The 20,430-nt window shown below is 36.2% G+C and overlaps 4 protein-coding genes across 4 annotated transcripts; 2 read left to right on the plus strand and 2 right to left on the minus strand.

The window, feature by feature from the left end:
* Window positions 1-391: 391 nt before the first annotated feature.
* Window positions 392-6,566, minus strand: LOC123192868. Its single transcript, XM_044605554.1, has 7 exons — window positions 5,996-6,566; window positions 5,444-5,794; window positions 2,836-2,930; window positions 2,630-2,746; window positions 1,726-2,520; window positions 1,315-1,531; window positions 392-1,226 (listed from the first exon to the last, which is right to left on the minus strand). Exons 2-7 carry the CDS (start codon window positions 5,736-5,738, stop codon window positions 760-762), a joined length of 1,986 nt encoding a protein of 661 aa, XP_044461489.1. The 5' UTR covers window positions 5,739-5,794; window positions 5,996-6,566; the 3' UTR covers window positions 392-759.
* Window positions 6,567-6,927: 361 nt separating this feature from the next.
* On the plus strand, window positions 6,928-7,754 carry LOC123192870. The gene has a single exon (XM_044605557.1). The coding sequence runs from the start codon at window positions 7,042-7,044 to the stop codon at window positions 7,621-7,623; it is 582 nt and encodes a 193-aa protein (XP_044461492.1). The 5' UTR covers window positions 6,928-7,041; the 3' UTR covers window positions 7,624-7,754.
* A 4,373-nt stretch (window positions 7,755-12,127) lies between these two features.
* Window positions 12,128-15,204, plus strand: LOC123193629 (microtubule-associated protein 70-5-like). The gene is made up of 11 exons (XM_044606692.1): window positions 12,128-12,233; window positions 12,402-12,487; window positions 12,656-12,721; window positions 12,813-12,983; window positions 13,071-13,241; window positions 13,332-13,487; window positions 13,620-13,766; window positions 13,948-14,019; window positions 14,096-14,707; window positions 14,788-14,936; window positions 15,025-15,204. The coding sequence occupies exons 1-11, from the start codon at window positions 12,128-12,130 to the stop codon at window positions 15,041-15,043; spliced, it is 1,755 nt and encodes a 584-aa protein (XP_044462627.1). The 3' UTR covers window positions 15,044-15,204.
* Window positions 15,205-17,723: 2,519 nt separating this feature from the next.
* LOC123192334 (pentatricopeptide repeat-containing protein At4g16390, chloroplastic-like) lies at window positions 17,724-20,108 on the minus strand. The gene has a single exon (XM_044604845.1). The coding sequence runs from the start codon at window positions 19,961-19,963 to the stop codon at window positions 17,915-17,917; it is 2,049 nt and encodes a 682-aa protein (XP_044460780.1). The 5' UTR covers window positions 19,964-20,108; the 3' UTR covers window positions 17,724-17,914.
* Between the last annotated feature and the right edge of the window lie 322 nt (window positions 20,109-20,430).

The following is a 20,430-nucleotide window of genomic DNA, read 5'->3' on the forward strand; positions in this document are numbered from 1 at the left end:
ACGGCAGGTTAACACAATCCTTAATGAGACTTACCCAGATCGAGTTGGGCATCAAGTCTCAGTCAGACTACTAGAACCAGCTGGTCCAAACCAAAATTTTAAATCGTGCATATGACCATCCAATGCAAGTGTATCCCTTCCATAACACATGTAAGACAAACTGTTGGTACTTGAGGTTGCTGTTGTTAGACCCGATGAATCCGCAACTGGGCTCAAATATATTATCAATGGGTCCCTTTCCACCTTCACTATCAATGAGTCCAAACTGAGAATGGTTCATGCAAACAACATAAGAAAAATGACACCTCTGGAGCAATATAAGTTAATTATTCGATTTACCTAACAAACATGAACAACCTTAAAACCTGTACAATTAAAACCTCAGACACTATACTGAAAACATGACCCCTTTTAACATGTAAAAGACAGTTACAGAAACTAGCATACCGACTATAGGCGCAAAAGTGCACCCATGACTCCTACGACTGAAGTCAGCTATTTCTGACCTGAAATATACACCAAGTCTGATGCATATTTTAACCAACCCTATATTGCCATACATCTGCCATTTCTCCTGATGTTAGAAAACTCAAGAATCATTCTCCGAACATTTGTTTGCCAACTCTTCTCTATCTTATATACAGGAAACCAGAAAAAAAACATAATTTTCCATCCAGGTCAAAATATCTCCACCTCTTTCTGAACCAACCATTATACAACTTACATGATCACCTGCAGAGCTTCAACTACTAATTTCTTCTAGTTGGCAGATTCAATATCATTGCCATCCAAAAGCATCTTGGCCTCATCACCAACATCTTGTTTGTTTTTCTTGTCATTGACATCCTCATCCTCATCATCTCCATCTCCATCTCCACCTTTGTCAATTTCATTGCCGACATGGACATGAGGCTGCTTTCTCATATCAACTTTGTTCACATTTTTGAGGTCATGAATCATGACTGAGCCTGCTATTTCTGCTTCAACTTCTTCAACAGCTTCAAGTTGGGAAGTTGTGATGACTTTTTGCTCCAGCAATGCATTGCTACCACAATGCTGAGCTTCTGCAATAGTAGAGCACATTAAGAGCTTTGCATTTGAATTTGTATTTGCCGAGAGATGAGAGAGTATATCTGGATTTGCCATTATATCAACCCATTTGTCACCAACCCAATCCTTGGAAGTCCTAACATCTTTTGTCTGGATAGTCAGGAACTTGTCTTCACCTAAAATCACAAAAAATGCACATTGTTCACCATGATGCCTACCGAGCAACGGACAAAGAAAAGAACTAGAAAGTACCACGGAACATACCAGGTAGGTAAACTTGCAAGAAATCATTTCCAGAAATGTTGACACCTACTACAAGACCTTCCCACCATCCGTCACTCCACCATGCATCAACTGGTGCTCCAACATCAAATTTAAAGCCTGCAGAATCTGCTGGAGGACAGGGTCGGATCGTCAGGCGGCCTGGACATCTCATGCCCAATTTATCAGGAGGTGCAACTCTATGTGCAGGTACCAATTCCTATACAGTAATTAAATATTTTCTTGGTTAAGTCTTGCTATAAACAGACAGAGACTGCTAAATTGGTGGTACAAAGGGCCACCTCTTCAGCTAAAAATCACCAGTATTATTATATAAATAAACTGTGTACCAGATCAAAGATCAACCACAAACAAACTTTCAGTACAATCTTGATAAAATTTCAAATTCAATACCTCCAGATTTCCAGGACCTTCGGCATCCTCCACATCATCATATCTAACTTTAAAATGCTTCTGAGATGTTTGCAGAACTTGACACCTAAACCAGCAGCCTCGAATGCCACTGTCTTGACAGAGCAATTCTACTTTTTCATTCACCTTAAATGAAACATGACATTTAGGCTGTGGTAAAACCACCTTTATGCCCAATGTTTTTCTTGACAACCTGAACTTTAATTTTGGATATATCTGTTCCCCATTCAAAATTTGGCCAGTTGGAAATGTATTTTTCACACCAAAATCACCTTCAAGTCCCTCTCCCCTGCTACTTCTACTTCTTTTAGTACTCATTCTCACAAGATTCTCATCTTCCTTATTCCTTTTACGGTACTTGATGTTGTGCTTGGGCAAAGGAGGGGATAAACCAGAGAGGATTGCTTGATTAGAGTAGCCACGCAATTTAGTGAGAGTGAAGGGTTTAACCTTATTGTTTTTTATCTGCCTGAAGCACATATGGATACTTGAGGTTGAAGTATGAGGAACAGCAGTCACACATTTCTCGTAGTGCATAGGAGTCAAGACTGTTGCCAGACCATCAACACTCTCTGCACTGATCACTTGAACATGAGCTGTGATGAAAACTTCTCTAGGATGTGGATGCAAATTGGGAAGTACCCTTTCAATTTCCTGATGGTGGTGAAACCATCGCACTTTCACCTTCTTCTGCCCCTTCTTATCTTCATACATATCTTCCAAGTATGCAAGGTAGTGACTTGTATCTTCAGCCGTGACAAAAACAAAGGAATGAACCTAGATGCCAGGGGCACAAAGACAAAGTGAAGCAATGTTACTATCGGAAGCAAATGAGAACAATTTGTTACTGCATGAGTAAATAATTAATTAAGAAGTTGCCTCTTACAGCTATTGCAGTTCCATTCCTGCAAAAAGATGGGTAGTGCTTGAGCTGTTTAGTGCACAGCCAAGCAACACCAGACCACTGAATGTTTGAATGTTGAACTCTCAATTTCCTCGGTACCTGTGTATGCGTATAAAACTCAAATCAAACAAGAAAAGAGAGAATGAAAATCTGCAAAGCAGAAATAACAGACCAAAAATGATTGATACCGTTGAATCCGGTAAATGGGTTTGATGAGTAATTAATCCAGTCATCAAAAGATCACGAGATCCGAAATCTTGTCGAGGACCGTTCACCTGTGAATCTGCTATCAAATTATTAGTATCATTCATAAATTTGGTATAACAGTGGACAGAGAGTAATTTTGGAAAAATCATCACAATTATTGAGCCGTCTAACTGTCACTAAGAATGTAATTATGTCATTATGACAATAGTGGGAAGAGAAAGTATGTGTGTGTGTGTATCACAGTTATGCTTCATCCTAGTTTCAGTCTTACTATTTCAATGTCATGTACACTCCAAGATGTGCATGCCTTAGCTAAGAATGATCACAAACCAAATAAATGGAGGTAACCCAGGTGTCAATAGGTTTGCATAAAACCCCTATAGTCCATTTGCCCTTGATGAGTGATAAGATCAACTGCATTGCAATTTGCATGTTTTTACTGATAGCAATGTTGATGAAACTGGAGAAAGCATATGCTAAGTATTGAAAAAACTAAAATTGAGTTTTTTTTTTAAATTTTAATGAAAATAATTACTGGAATTGGATATCAGCAATCAGCCAAAATATGAAATACAACAATGCAAGATTGACAAATGCAATACCCATGAACAGTCACTTTCTCCATGTCTATTGACCATCCAGAGGACATAAAATGGAAAAACACAACAAATTTTCTTGAATAATCATTCGAAAAAACAAATTTGCATGAAATGCAAAATCAGCAAATTCACGGTAAAAGGAAAATATTCCAGTGTTCTTGCCATGCATATGCATGCACATGCGACAATAATAGTAAACTGCAACTGCATAGAAAGACTAATGATAACAAAACCAATTTAGAATGCAATAATGTGATATAAACTAGAATCATTTCATTGCCATCAGTGCCAAAAAAAAGATATTAAAAAAGGTTCCAAAGTTAAACAAGAAACCCATTAGCACTTTACTCCAATAGCCAAAGGATAGAGAGAGGTTGAATATTAAAAAGATAGCTCTGTGCTGCAGTACAAAATTATACACCATAAAAAAGGAAGCACAAGGCGATGATGCCCATAATTATGAATGATTTTTTAGGTTCAATAATTAACTAATTCTTCACGCAAGGCCCAAAAGTCTAGGCAATCCTACATCTCTCCCTCAGGTAAAATCGAACTGGTGACATTGAGGAAGGTAAGGTAGCAGATGTATGACATTATGACATGGTAAAAGAACAGTACATTCAAAAGAGCTTAAAAGAAATAATCACCATATCCAAACACATAACAGGCAGATTCTCTGCATAAGAAAAAGACTATTATATAAGTTAACTTTAACAGTTATTCACAACATGCTAATGGTAATGACACTTATCATAGCAAAAAAAATATTTTAAAGTATGATTTCAACAAGAATTCTGATATATTCTTTTGACATCTCAGATGTAAATATTAAAACACTAATGCTATTGCAACGCATATTTAGCAAGGTATTAATTGGTCAACTTCAATCATGTACACTTACCAGCCATAAAATGCTATCTAAAACAGCAAAGATGATAAAAAACATGCATCTCTAACAAAGGCCTAACTTAAGAAATAATTAAGGCCAATAAACAACAACTGAGATTGATGACGTAAAATACTTAACTACCTTAAGAGACTTCTGTTGCTAAGTTTTATGCCCATTTCAGTATGCATGCATGCACGTAGATATAAGTGAGAACAACAAAATTAGGAATACTAATAAATACTTAATAGATGGGCATCCAGTTCAAAAATCATGGAAAAAGGAGTTCCAATTACTATTAAATACTCACTAGACATATGAACACGTAATCTACAACTCACAAATAATTTCCAAATACTCTCAAATGCTGACAATGCCAAGACATAAACTAACCCTGTGCAACAGTATGTGAATACATATAAGACAAGGATACTGTATGAATATCAAATAACTTTTGTGGATCAGAAATAATTTTCCTATCACTAATTAAATGCTCACAAGAGACATGAAAATTTAATCTACAACTCACAAAGAATTTTCAAATTCTCTCATAAACACTGTAAATGACAAGTCACAAGATCTAAAATAACCTTGTGCAACTGTATGTGCATATGTATAAGAGAAAGAGAATGTAAAAGGACATCATATAACTTTTGTAGATCAGAAGATAGGGAGTATTTTTCAATACTGAATTATTATGCTACAAAATATGAAAAACTAGATAATCCAACATTCAATAAGAACATCTGAAATGTTGAGTATCAGAGACTAGAACTCAAGAGATACTAAGGTCCATTAAATGGATCACCCAATCCAATAGAATGGAACTAATGCGGCAAGGCATGACAACGTCAAAGAAGAAAGATAAATTTTCACATTCCATTTCTAGGAGAAGGCTGCTCCTCATTTAAGAAAAGTCATGGCATACAAGTTACAATCCTAACCCAACTGCTCAACTGCCAAACTTTTATCATGTAAGGCAAAACATAATTGTGAGTTTTTATGCTACATCTATATTCAATGGCAACCAACAACACTTATAATTTCACACTAGGTAAATTGAGTGTTGACAACATAAAACTTGCAAATGCATTCATTACATACTTGGAAAATCAACCGGGGGTTGACACTTTGCAACCAGTGATGACAACCAGTCTACAACTTCCCGTCTTGCCCGCCATTTTGTGGACACATTGATAAATCTTTCTGATCCATAAGCATTCAAGAATTCATCTGAAACAACATACATCATGTGCCTTATACTCCTCTCAGTGCCTACAACTGCAAGCACCAAATCCCCAAATGCATCCTTCAAGTAAAAGTGAACAATGCGGTTACCACGCTCATGGCATATAATGTGCTCTTCCCAAGCAACAAAACCATGTGTATCTTTAGACATTTTGACAATGAAAAGTTCCACAATGCTTTCAAAGGAAAGCTTTCCTGCTACATTAGCTGAAAACACGTGAACAACAATGCAAGCAATAAGAGTTTGATACTAAACAAACCCAGTTAAGTACACATAAAAACAATTATAACCACAACAAGAAAGCCTAATGTGACACTTAAAATATCAATAAAACCCTCAAAGCACTAAAACAAAGCCGTCAAATATATAAACAAATTAGAGAAAACCCAGCGAAGTTAAAGTCTTACCATGGTGTTGGTCTCAGATTAATAGCTCTATGAACGAACAAAGCCCCTCTAAGCACTGCAAAACAAGCCAAAATAGACAAAGAACTAGGTTTTGAAACCAGAACTCGTGAAAAAAACAGACTTTCTGCAGCTCAACTTGAGAAACTAGGAACCAAAGAGCCCAGTCGGTTAGGACTTAAAAGAGGTTCTTTTTTTGTGTTGCTTTTGAACGTTTGGGTCTAAGACAATTCAGTCGAGGTACTCAGGAAACGGGGGATTCACACAGAAAATAAGAGAGGTTGCAGGGCAAGAGTCAAGAGGCCATAACCAAAGTGGAGCACAAAGCAATGTAAAAATGGAATTTCAGGATACGAAAGGATGGACTTCTATATGTAACTGAAAAATAACATAAACCCTAATCAACACGTGGCATTCTGATTGCTTTGATGTCATCAATCAGAAACAGATGAATTTTATATCCCTTGACTTAAAAGAAGTGTTGCTTCAGCCATTCAAGTGTTTTCTTGCAAATCTTATATTTGCTCTGTTTTGGTGATTAATTTTGACTAAAGAGTAGTCATCTTTACACTCAATGCATTGCTTCATCTATATGACTTTGCCTTGTGTTAAATATTTTTTCAACATTTAGTAATCATTTAATGCCTTCACTCCAATTCAATATTTATGCATTTACCAACTCATATATAACTCCCTGAGTAATTTATGAACATCTTAAATATGATAGAAAGATAAAGTTCTGTTTTTTATTGAGAGGAAAACTTTTCGATCTTCTCTGAGAAAAATATACATATTTATTGACCTATAAGGTAACAACTCATCTATAAAGAATGATTGGGTGCTGAGTCAGTATTTGGAGATGGTGTGGATGCTTTCACACTGAATGGGAGGCTAAGTTTGCCACGTTTGAATTTGTATATATAAAGATAAGGTTAGATATGGGAGCCAAGAAAAAGCCACAACCACCACTCACTCGCTTACTAATCAATTATAGTGGACAGGCTAGTTGTACTAGCAACTCCATGATCTGAGCTTAGAAATAAACCAAAATGAAGACCTCTGCAGTTCTGAGAACTAAATTCTACCCCCCAACTTTCGCCAACCTCTACGACTCAACTGCAAATCCTTCATTTTTCATCCCCATCAAAACCGCTTCTTGTTTGAAACACCCCACTTCACATTCAGCTTCAAGAATTGTTTCCAGCATTAGACATACTCTGAGGCACTCTATAGAAACCTGTCACATGGACAAGCCCTTGGCTTTAAAATCTGAAGGAGAGTTTCTTCAAGTTTTGCCGCATGAGTACTCAAGGTTTCTGTTGATTGGAGCTGTCTCAGTAGGCTTTGCGTTATTGTTTATGGGGTTAGATGACCAAAAGGCCCTAGCTTTGGGGCCTGAAGGGCCATTAGTAGAGGAGTTTTGGGAAAATGTTAGGAGATACGCACTTTATGCTCTTACAGTCAGTACTGGTGCTCTGTACACTATCCTTTTGCCCATATTTGAGTTGCTAAAGAATCCTATCTCTGCAATTCTCCTTTTGATGATTCTGGGTGGCAGCATCTTCGTTATTTCTCAAGTACTTTCAGCCATGGTTGGTGTCACTGAATTTAATTACGATTATAGCTATTAGATTGAGAGTATACTTTTGGTTTTTATATGCGGATTTATTTGAGTTCTTAATTTTGCGGCTTTTAGCTTATCTGTACTCTTCACTTATGGGTAATTGCCTTATTTTTCACTTTATGGATATGCTTTTGGTTATACCATGCCTTAAATGCGATGAATGCTTTGATATTAAATGGTAAATGGTAAAACAGTTGAAATTAGTAAGTTAAAAATCATATGAATTTCATATTAAAAGTTTATATTTTCCTATCAAATTTTATATTTTGTGCTTATGAACAAACGTTAATAAAAAATCTCACTTAAACTATCAATAATTTTGCTATAACATACGAGAGTAAATAAATCAATACCCTTTATTAACAGTATAACACAATAGATATCAAGCTAGCTCTTCACAATAACAAAATATTTCAAATGTTACAACCATTTTGTATCATTATTCATTTAATCTTTTTCCATTTTTATTGAGGAATCACTGTATATGCTTATCATAGACAAAGGAATGGTTACTTAAAACATATACACTATCAACATTCAGTGTGCTCGACCATCATGATCGTTTCAGCAGCAACAAACGTTCGATATGGATAAAGGGTAGCGAAAACTGTTAGCATACTGGAAGGAGAGAGTTTCTCCAGGACCAAGAGGCTCCCCATCATTGACAAGGCAATCACCAAAATAAACTCGCCTAAACACTCTAGGATTTACCAACCTGGCAGAGCTGAACCATCCACAACTTACATGAATGTTGGAGATACTGCAACCTGAGACATACATACAGGATTTAAACTGTGTATGAGAGAATTCCGTTAGGGAGTGGAACAGTAGAGCCTTGAAAAATATTACAGTATTATCCTTCCGACAAGCTGAGCCAATCCTGTTTCCATCACCGTCATCTGCATCATTTTTAAGTATGAGCTTTTGGCACAAAAAGGTTCCTAGTTCAGAGGAAATAGAGCCTAAGATTTTTTTATTTTGGACCTCCAAGTTGAGACCTCTCAACCTAAGAAGCCTGCCAAGAAGAGAATGAGATTTCTCGGGATATCAACGATTCTGTGTTTGAGCAGCACTTCTCCCATGGTGATTCTGACTCAACCTCTCACGTAAACTGATCTGAAAATGCAGCAAAGCAAATTACTAGCATTCAAACACTCGAAGACATTGTAGTGACAAACCAAAACTACTAATCTAAAACAGAATAAAAAAGACATTATGATGATACATACATTCAAAACACTAACTAGAGAGAATTGAACAAGTACAGACAACAGCAGCAGAACAGTTATTTTGCTTGGCTCGATATGGAGGCAGCAGAAGTAAAATCTAAGCAGGTAGCTGTGACAGAAAGCGTGTAACAACATAAGTAGCTTGCTTTTTGCACAAGTATCCGTGTGGAATGGTTTTATTAATGTATCTCCATTAACAAGAAACAATGGAGATAGAAATTGATATATGAAGACACATTAATTGGGTTCAACCCAGTAGGAGTATGATGATGTAGCAATCATGGATGACATGGTTCGGGAACAAAACATGCTGAAATGGCATGCTTATGTGGAGAATCGTGTGAAGGAAATGTTTAATTTAAGTAACCTAATACTATTATTCACATTATTTTTCTATAGTGTGAGTTATTAAATATATTTTTAGAATGATTTTGTTGATTTTAGTTATTTTGTAGAGTCCTAATTTCCTATTAAAGTTATTTCTTAAATTTGTTTTTCCAGTGTCTTAGTTTCCAATGGAATTAATTATTTGTGTTATTATTTTAATTAATTGTCCTAGTCCAATTATTTAAAGGACATAGTGTTTGCAATTTTTTTTCATTCATTAAGAAATCCTGTGAAAGATGTCACAGTCCCGCATATATGTATATATATGCATATCCAAGCACCCCATCAGAACTCAATTAGCCCGGAGAAAGAGAGAGATGGCTCTGAAGTGGACAGTCCATGCAGCATGCGACGTTTTAGGCAACAACAAAAACATTTATCGATTGTTGAGTGGTAGTGATATATAGCTACAAACTTGGATAGACAAGTAGTAGAAGCAACAGAAGGAGCATGCAGTGTAGATACACAGATGAATTGAAGCCTTCATAAGGAAAATGAAGGAAGAAATAATCAGGATTGAAGCTCAAAGACAGCTACCTAATCACAGTTTAATTATCAGTGTACATTCTGCATTCTGACATTCATAAAAGATTTTGTTCACAGTTGAGGAGATTCCTCCCGTTCCTAAACAACCCACCACCAGATTGAGACTTATAAACTCATTTAGGTTACCTTCTTATTGCATACCAAGCCATCCTAATCAGCCCATCTATCTAGTAAACCCCATTTGCAACTACAAGTAGAAGAATGGCCCGACACCTTCAATTCAAGACTAGCTCAATACCAATCTGAAAAAAGGATAAAGGATAAAAATCTTCAAAGTTCATGATAATCCATATTAAGGAATAAATCAATCAACCAACTTACATGTGTAATTATGAACAATAGTGTTAGGTTTCATTGTATCATTTATGCTTATTTCACTTACTTACCTACTCAATGAGCACACAAGCAATTTTATCCCACTTCCCATCTCTATCATAACTATCCTTACTGAGAGTTCAATAAACATATATGGGTTTGTTGTTGGTATGGGGAAGAAAGACAAGAGTCTTGCTTTTGTCATCTACCCATACAATACTTCGAAAAAAATTGACAATTTAGGCAAATGGCAAGGGCTTAATGAAAAAGTATTTCAATAATACTTAATATACAAATCATAAATTATGACAGACAAAAACTTATTAACATTTTATTGTATGATTAAATGATTTTGAATTAAAAAATAAAATTTAATCATATAATAACACATCAGTTTATTTGTATCAGTTCATAATAATTAGTATTTCATATAATTTATTTTTTATGAAAAATTGTATTATTCTTAAATAAATCTTACATTTACAAAATACGAGAGATGTTAAGTATTATGTAAGATATTTATATATATCTAACATTTCTTTCATACTTTGTTGATATAAGATTTGTTTAAAATGTTATAGAAATACTTTAAAACAAAGATGAGAAGCTACCAAAGTACATGTCTCTTCATTTAAATTGTTTTGATCTTACTCATGTTTATTTTTATAAGCCACTTTTAGTTTGTCATTTTCGTTGAACAAGTCATTAATTCATTATATTTAAGCTTGAATGGCTTTCCCACTAAGTTTATTATTACTACAAAGTGCTTGGTTTAAGCATATTTTAGCGGTTAAGCAATTGGATTACTCAAAAACAAGAGCTTTCTATCAACAACCAATGATAATCAAATTCTCTCCTTATCTTCAATGCTAGCTAGCTAGCTAATGTTATTGTTCATAGACCAGAATTGAAAAGCAGATAAACATTTCTTTCATTGATGCAATCCTTTCACAATCTTATCTTCAAAATCATGGCAAGTTATATTCAAGTTTTATGACCATTTATTTATTCATATTTTTACCTAATTTTTTTTTATCTTATAAGTTTCAAATAATACCTACCATTTATCACTGTCATCCTCATAAAACAAACAAAATCCCTATTAATGAAGTGGGGTTTTTTAGTTTTAGATGAACCAACTAAAAAATGTGTAAAATCACTAAATTAAATAAACACACTCGAATTAATATAAAACATAAAGAGAAAAAATGTGTAATATATCTTGGTTCTTCCGAAACAGAATTATGTCTAATAGAATCAATATTATTTTAATATTTGTTTATCTTACTTGTTAAAATGAATGTATTTGTTAATGAACAGTTATATCAATCATACTACAACAATCCTACTAATCAAAGTGGTTGTAAAATGTTTGTCAATTCAAGGACAGACTGTCTAGTCATACATTGAGTTAAAAGGTTGATGCAGATGGACTTTCAGGTGAAAACACTTACATCATACAAATCTCAAAAATTCTCTAGTGTTTTTAAGATAAGAACCAGAGTTTTATAGATTCAGGTTCAAATGTTAGGAACTTCATGATATCCACATACAAGATTTCACATACAATCTATTACTTTCATCCTCGTAAAACAGACAGAAATTGCCCCATTAATCAGAAGGGAACTGTGAAAGTGCCTGTCTTGGAAAATTGAGAATGAGTATATTGAAACATGAAGATCTGGGAATGAAACCATGAGGAAATGTTATTGAAATAATGTTTTAAAATGTGAAGGAGATAATGTGGTTGGTTTATGATGATTTGTGTTAAAAAAATGATATCATGTTGATAGAAAGAAAGAAATAAAGTAATGGTTACTGTCAAAATGAGAGCCGACTAGGCCGGCTCTTATACAATGTAACTTTCAGATATTGCTTGAGATTAAAGGAAGATCCTTCCTCTCTTTGTGGTCAATTCCTTGGAGGCATGGACTCTCTTTGTGTTTCACGCTAAACCCTCTTATTAAAACCCCTCCCCTCCTTCATTGTTGCATTAGAAAACTAAGCTTGCCAAAAAGTAATCGAAGAGAAGAGATGGTTGGTTTTAATGAAGTTAAACTAGGAGGAGTAGAAGAGCTCTCTCTTGCTCACCCTGACCCTGTAGTATTGGAATTCAATCGTTTGCAGAACCAGATCAAAGGTTTGTGCATGCCTCTTGTTGATCCTGAGAAGTTCTGTCAATAGAACTTGATGATCATGTCCACTGTTTCAATATACAACTGCCAAACTTTTATGGAAATTTCGAGGGTGTTATGACAATCATTAATAAATACACTTCATGATAGTAATTTTTTTGACATAATTGCAGAAAAGGACAGGAAGTTTGGAGTTGCCCAGGGTGAAATCAAGGCATTGCGAGCAACCAATGTCCAGAAGGAAAAGGCTATAGAAGAGGTACTGAGCAATTTTATGGAAGAAAATATAGTTTAAGTTTGGCTGTTTTTATGCACAGACATTTTATAATCTCATGTACAATTATTGCAGCACAGAATAAGATGTGCCATGAATTTGGTTCTGTTATTGCATATTTTAGAGTTAGAATTTGTTTTTCCTTTTGTACAGCTCAGAAATGAAGTTAAGAAATTGGATGAGAAACTTACAGTGACTGAAAATCTTCTAGAACATAAGGTGGGTCGAGGTCTTACAATCGTGTGTATATTGCTTTTCTTTGTGGAAATAAGGTACCTAATTATTCTTGTTCAATTGTGACTCAATGCAGAACCTGGAAATCAAAAGGCTAACAAATGAGAGGAGAGATGCAATGGCTTCTCGATATGCTGCAGAAGCTACTCTTAGAAGGGTGCATGCAAATTTAAAGGATGATGATTCTGTTCCTACTGAGTCTGTTCTTGCTCCTTTGAAGGCAGAGATTAAGACGTATAAAAATGAGGTATGGAATGAATATGTCAAAAAATGAATGTATATGCTCTTGTGTTTATTCATTTTCTCCTGCTGCAAGCACATATGGCATTCTCAGGTTGCAGCACTTCAAGAGGATAAGAAGGCATTGGAACGTCTCACTAAATCGAAGGAGACAGCTCTTCTTGAAGCAGAAAGGATTTTGCGAAGTGCTTTGGAAAGAGCTTTGATAGTTGAGGAGGTTCAAAACCTGAACTTTGAATTGAAGAGACAGATCGACATCTGCCAGGCACGATAACTACCAGAATCTAGCACTTTCTGTGTGTATACAACATGAACTATGGAGTATTTTAGTTAAATTCAATATATGCATTTGCAGGAGGAGAACAAAATCCTTGAGAAAACCAATCATCAAAAGGTATTAGAGGTCGAAAAGCTTAGCCAAACCATTACAGAACTTGAGGAGGCTGTTCTGGCAGGTAGAGGTGCAGCCAATGCTATCCGTGACTTTAGGCGACAGATTGCTGAACTAAATGTAGGTTTCCTTGTCTGCTGATTTTGAGAATTCAGATTAGAGATTGTGAAGCTATTGCTCCCACTAACAGGATTGTGGATGAGGGCTAAGCTATGCATTGGTTTGGTTCTTAACCTGATACTTATTTTTCAGGAGGAAAGGAGGACATTGGAGAGGGAGTTGGCCAGAGTTAAAGTTTCGGCTAATCGGGTAGCAACTGTGGTGGCTAATGAGTGGAAGGATGAGAATGACAAAGTTATGCCTGTGAGGCAGTGGTTGGAAGAGAGGAGGTTGATGCAAGTAATTCTTTTATAGAGAAAAAGCTCTTGGAGCCCAAATTTGCAGATCTTTCCCTTAAGATTTATAGCACTTCTATGTTTGAGTGTTTTTAAATTGATCAACAAATTATACCATGAGGACAGCCTAGGAAGAACACCACTGAAGGTTTCTTGTATGATCAACCACATCCTTTTATATGCAGGCAGAAATGCAAAGATTGAAAGACAAGCTAGCTATATCAGAGAGAACAGCTAAGGCAGAAGCACAACTGAAGGTTAAATTTGATTTCTTCATTTAATCATATTCTTGAATTAGTTAAATTTTTTTGTGCTAATGGGAACTTACTTCAGGATAAACTGAAGCTGAGGCTAAACACATTGGAAGAAGGCTTAAAGCGTGTATCAAGTTTCTCTGTAAATCCTAGTGTGTTTCGCAGATCCCCCAAAACAGAAAAGTCCAGTAACATTTTAGGATTCTTAACGTCAAATGATAGACTCAGGAAGAGGTCTACATCACAGCCAAGGGCTTCAACAAACAACGGAGGCTCTGTTTTGCAGCAGCAGCAGCAGCCAAAGATTGAAAATGGAACATATAGTCCTACCAGAGGGCTAAATAAGGCTGATAACTTGCACAAGAGAGAGAATATGCTGAGAAAAAGTATGTGGCCATCAAGAAGTAAGGTTGTTGATAGTAGTGGAAAGGAAAATACTGAAGTGAAGGAGAACACTGACACCAATGTTGATAAGTTTAAGGGTGATCACTCAGCCGTTCCAGTAGAAATCAGAAACAGAACTGGTGGCAGCCTCGAGGACTCACAAAATAACAAGGGAAATGCAAATCCTGATAGTGAAGACATGGTTTCCGGGTTCCTATATGACAGATTACAAAAGGAGGTCATAAACTTGAGGAAGTTTTGTGACACTAAAGAAAGTAGCTTGAATGCCAAAGATCAGGAAATCAAGGTGAAGTATCATCTTTACCTCTTTGTTGCAAAGTTGTTGAAAGCCCGAGTAGCTAAATGTGTAACACAATTTTTTCACAGATGCTGATGAAGAAGGTTGAAGCACTAACAAAAGCGGTTGAATTTGAGCCCAGCAAAGTAAAGAGAGAAGCCACAGCTAAAGAAAAGGGAGCTACATCAATGAAGCCAGATGACCGCAAAAATACCGGAAGCATAAGCTCCTCTAGAAGGTCAGTAAAATAGATATTAAAAATTAATTACGTTTCTGTTACTCTCCATTTCTCTCATTAACACTCTGAATGGTTGGAATTGCGGCAGGGGAACCAAAGCACCTTGAAGGTTCCTTGGCTTGGAGAAGTTGAAGCTTTCAGGATTTGTTTGATGCATTATCCTTACCTATAATTGTATCTGATTTTTCGATGTAAAAAGAGGAAGCTGACACTGTAACTTCCCAGGATTGTTTGAATATTGTTTTCCATTGTTTGAGTGTCCAATATGATTTTTTGGTGGTTTGTGTATAAAGTTCAGACGACGTTTACCAGTTCCTCGACTGATGATTCAAACCTCTAGACGATTGGATGTCAAAAATGCAATTCTGAATGTTACAATTTCATTGAGGAAAAGAGAGCAGCCGATCACAGGAAGGTTATAATTGATGATTGCTGAACCAAACTGATACTGAGAGCTATCATGATTGAGACAACAAGATAGTCCATGGCAAAACCAAGGCTAGTGTCATTCACATAGTTGTACCCATTTAAAATGTAGGTACTGACACACACCAGAATAACTGTTAGTGATGATCTTTCTACTAATATTTCCCAGTTAGCGCTAAAAAATTGCTCCAATCTGCTGGAAGTATAACTGATGACAAGAAACATACATAAAGTGCCTATCCAACACCTGAGCAGCTATACGTTACTATCTTCTGAACCATACAATCCAGTGGTGAAATAGGATCCAACTCAACTGCAGAAGGAAAAGCTAATGCAATAATCTATTCATTTACAAGTTGGGCACCTCCAGGATGGGAGGTAAGACAGATGCCATTTCTGACTGTCTTGTTTAAAACTCTCTGAGAATCGGACTGCAAGGTTTCCAGACTGTAACATCTCTTCATTTTTCATCAGGAACTCAAACTGGTGCTTTGTTATATCAATCTTCACTTTCCCAGTTTTGGGTATCTTTTGTTTATCCTTTTCAATAGAAATCCAAGGCTTACAAGGCACCTCTGGCACATCCAGCACATGACAGAAAATGCCCCCGGATCAAGCTTGGAAACTTGAGGAAACGATGAGAATGGCTTGGTATGTTGCACCAACTTATAGACAGGGTGGCGACCAGATGTGATTCTTTTAATTGGTGTTGAAGCTTTAAACTCTTTTTTTGCACCATTAAAAGTCATAACTCATAACTTTCTCATGAAATTGGTAGGGCATTCCATGAACAAAGTGTGGTGCAGAAGCTTTAAACTCTTTTTTCGCACCATTAAAAGTCATAACTCATAACTTTCTCATGAAATTGGTACGGCATTCCATGAACAAAGTGTGGTGCACTGATCATTTGAGCTAGAGGTATTTATATTTCATACTGGTTGCTTTGGCAGTTTATCGTGCAAACCATATCAGACTTCTTTATTAGCAACAATATTTGGTGGGGTGGTGGGCAGCGAACACTACGGCTAATATGCTTGCCCGAAAGACCAACCGGAGAATGCGCAAGTCATGCATGTTCTCTTTTTAAAATTAAAAAAAAAAAAAGGCAGAAAGACTTATTCCTACTTAAAGTATGTTGTTTTCTCAAGTTCATACCCCTTAACTGTAAAAATCTTATTTATCCATTCATGAGTAGTTAAAATTAATTGAATCCGTTAATTATATTATTCCCTTTCTAAACTCTTAAAAACTAACAATTGCCCCATAACCCAAATTTCCAAAATTGTATTTTCTCTTGAGGTTTCCAATTTTTCAGATTAATTTTTTTCGTCGACAAAGAGATTTCTCTAACGACCTCCAAGCAACGTCTCTTTCTCTTTGATGATCTCCAAGTAACGTCTCTTTCTCTCTGACAAGTCCTCATTTTGGCACGTTCTCCTTTCGACATTATGCGACATCGACGTTGTCAGACAACCAAGATGACCCGTCTTCGTCAAAGACAGAGACGAGATCATCATCGACCTTCGTCGACAAAGAGTCTTCATTAGGTATGAAGGCGAGTTGTTTTCGTTCTCTGATGATAACGATGACAACACCGTAGAGCACCAGAATGAGGCGTTGCTAAAGTAAGAGACGTTGCCTAGATATCGCTGAAAAAGTCTCTTCATCAATAGAAAAATTGAATCTAAAAACTTGGAAACCCTAAGGAAAAAATGCTATTTTTGAAAATTTGGATTGAGAGAAAATGAAATCAAATTTAAGTTTATTTTTAATATTAAATATAAAATAACGATTTTGCCTTAAAATAAACAAACTTAACCACCTATGGGTGGATAAATAAGATTTTCAATGTTAAAAGGTTAAACCTTGAAAAAACAACATAGTTTGGGTGGGAACAAGTCCTTTGGCCAAAAAAAAAAAAGATGAAAAGTGTTTCATGCATGGAAGCTATGCCCAAAAAATGTTGAGACCAGGTCCCAGATTTGGTAAAAACAGAAATAAACTCACCAGCATTTGGTAACCAAACCAGCAACTCTGAGGCAATCGAATCAGAGGACTTGACATCTGAATTTTCTCTGGTGTTCTTTCTCTGTTGTTTGTTTCTCCTAGGTTCTCTGGCTTTTGGAGGTCAATTCAAATTTAACAGCAAATGTTCAAATTTCTTGCATCACTGCCCTATGTCCAGCAAAGAGAACACGTATAAAAATCATGCTTTCTTCTGAAGCAGATATATACCTATGTCCCCAGAGTCCCAAATTGCAATCTTCGACAGTACCACAAGGACAAGTCTGGTTGTATCAGCTATCAGAATTGCAGTTTTACTCTTATTTATTCCTGATTTCTAGAACAAACTGAATACAGATTAACTCTATAATACTTTATAAACAAAAGTTTGTTCTAATAGTACAAAACTTCTTCATCTAACAAGAGAGACAATATGGAGAAATAAGATAGAGGAACTTCGAGAAGGTGAACATGTCTTTGCTAAACATTAGATGCTGAAGTGAAGAAGATGAATTTATGTCTTGCCAAAACCCTCACCAGCAGAGAACTTAGGCAATAACTAATTCAGGTGAATGTCTAGACTTCAACCATGACTTGGCTGCATCCTCTGTAGTTAAAAACCAGCCAACTTTATCTGGGGCCTCATGAAAAGGTGCGTTCAATTCCTTCAAATGTGATTCAAATACAGTCGCTAAGCCTTTGTCTGAATATTTGTGTTTCCCATGCCCTGTATTAATCCCAAGTAATGGTGGAAACTCTTCTCCGGATTCCAGTGCCCTTGACAGGTCATTTATCCAAACATATAATGCAGTCAGAGCAGCCCCAAGTGAGAGACTCTTCAGATGTAAGGACCACTGAGTTGGAGAACTGGACTGCATATCTGTGTAGATCTCCAGGATAAGCCCCACACCTAGCAGCTCACAAGCTTTTTCCAACAGGTTGAGATTGACACAGAGATCAATCAAGCAATTCAAGTATGCTTTCCTCACATCATGGCTAATTGAATTCAAGAGTTCAGATGCTTCCATCTTAAAATCTCCTTCACTGCCTTGCTCCTCCAAGAGAAGCTTTACCACATTACCGAGCTTTGGATTGGCCTTCTCAATGCATTCAGTAAGCTTGGCAAGATCCTCCTTAGGTGTTTGAGTCATCACATTCAGAAGACAGCCACAGAACCGATCATCAGGTTTTATGCTTAAGTCTGTCATTTGATTGAATGTCCTCACAACATCATCAATATGCTGGGCTTTTCCATAGCATTGGATAAGTGATGTAAGAATGAAAATATTAGGCTCAAAGCCAGCTTCTAACATCTCGTTCAACATGGCCTCTGCCTCGGAAACTTTACCACTGCATGAACATATTGTAATCAAAGATGAAAATGTCCAACTGTTAGGCTTGCAAGTTCCAGAACTTTTCATGTCTTCAAATATCTTGAAAGCTTCATCAGTATAACCAATATCGGCGCACATGGCCAAAATTGTATTATAAAGAGTCACATTCAATTCCAGTCCTTTGTCCTTCATCTCCCTATAGACAGCAAGCGCATCCTCACCATATCGGGCTCTCCCAAAAGCCCTCAAGAGAGATGCATATGTGTTCCAATTTGGCAAATACCCATTAGTAGTCATGTTTTTATAAATATTCTTTGCCTGCCAAGGCCTCTTGGCTCTTCCCATAGCATCCAACAGATTGTTATACACAACAATATTTGGCTTAATGCCTAAAGTCTTCATTTCTTCATAAACATTCAAACACCCATCAAAATTTCCAGTCGTCCCATATATGTTAATTAAAGTTGAAAATGTCATAGAATCAATACGCCATTTCTCATTCCTAGCTCTATCATACAAACTCAAAGCAATATCCACATTGCCAGCCCGTCCATATGCATCAATCATAGCTGAAAAAGTAACATCATCAGGCTCACACCCATAGCTAGGCATCCTCTCAAACAACTCAACCGCCTTACCAGGCAAAGAACACATCCTAGCACAACCAATTAAGGTGGAAATTGTAACATTATCAGGCTTAATCCCTCTCTCAAGCATTTCCTCAAACAACTTCTCCGCTTTATCCAAATCCCTTCCCTTTTTCAACACTTTCAAAGTCACATTATACAAAATGACCTCTCTACTAATTCTCCTCAACTTGTTCTGAAAATACTTTAAAGCAAGCAATGCAGTATCGACATTTGACATGTTATTAATAATAATCACACAATCTTGCTCCAAAATCCCATCACTTAAACAACTCAAAATACTGAAAACACTATCTTCATTAGCACTACAAACATTCAACGCTTCAGCCACTTTAACAAGAGAAGTATACCTTGAGGGGTAAGATTTTTTCTTCAACTTTGAAGCTCTGAGGCTTCTGGGGTTGACCCAGATATAAGAATTCGAAGAGGAACCATCCTTAGTAAGGTTAGGGTTGGGTGTTTCTTGCAAAGAAACATGGAGCTTTTGGAGTGAGGGTTTAGAGTGAAATGTGAAAGTAAAGGGTTTGGGTTTCAGATTCGATGTTAAGGAGAAGTTTAAAAGAGGTTGGCGGTCTAGGAAGACAGACGACATTGAATGGAAGAGATTGTAAGCCATTGATTAGGGTTTGATTTTGGTTTAGATTTGAGTTTTGAGTTACAGAGACTGAAGGGCAAGCCTAATCCATGCAATAGAGAAGAGTAGAGTAGAGTAGAGGCCTATGTACCCTTGCATGTGTTGGGGTAGCCCCTGGGCCAACCCAAAATACCTACAATAATGAATAAAGTGATTCGATTTGTAATCTACTGGATGTGATGCAAGCCAATTAAGCCTCAATTTGATATTTTGTTCAAACAAGGTAGTTTTAATTTAAAATTGAATCGAATAAACTCAATTCAATTGTGTTGTTAAAAGTGGTTAACAAATTTATTTTTATCTTATGATATTTTTTTTTTTCTCTTTAACCATATTTTTCTAGGCATATCTTTAATTTATTAATTACTGGAGTGAGTCAAATTAAATCTTGAATTATCCATTTTGTATTCAAGAGAAGCTCATTTGCGAATAAAGCTCTGTAACTCAAT

Source organism: Mangifera indica, chromosome 12, assembly GCF_011075055.1.
Source record: "Mangifera indica cultivar Alphonso chromosome 12, CATAS_Mindica_2.1, whole genome shotgun sequence".
In the NCBI taxonomy this organism is placed as follows: domain Eukaryota; kingdom Viridiplantae; phylum Streptophyta; class Magnoliopsida; order Sapindales; family Anacardiaceae; genus Mangifera; species Mangifera indica.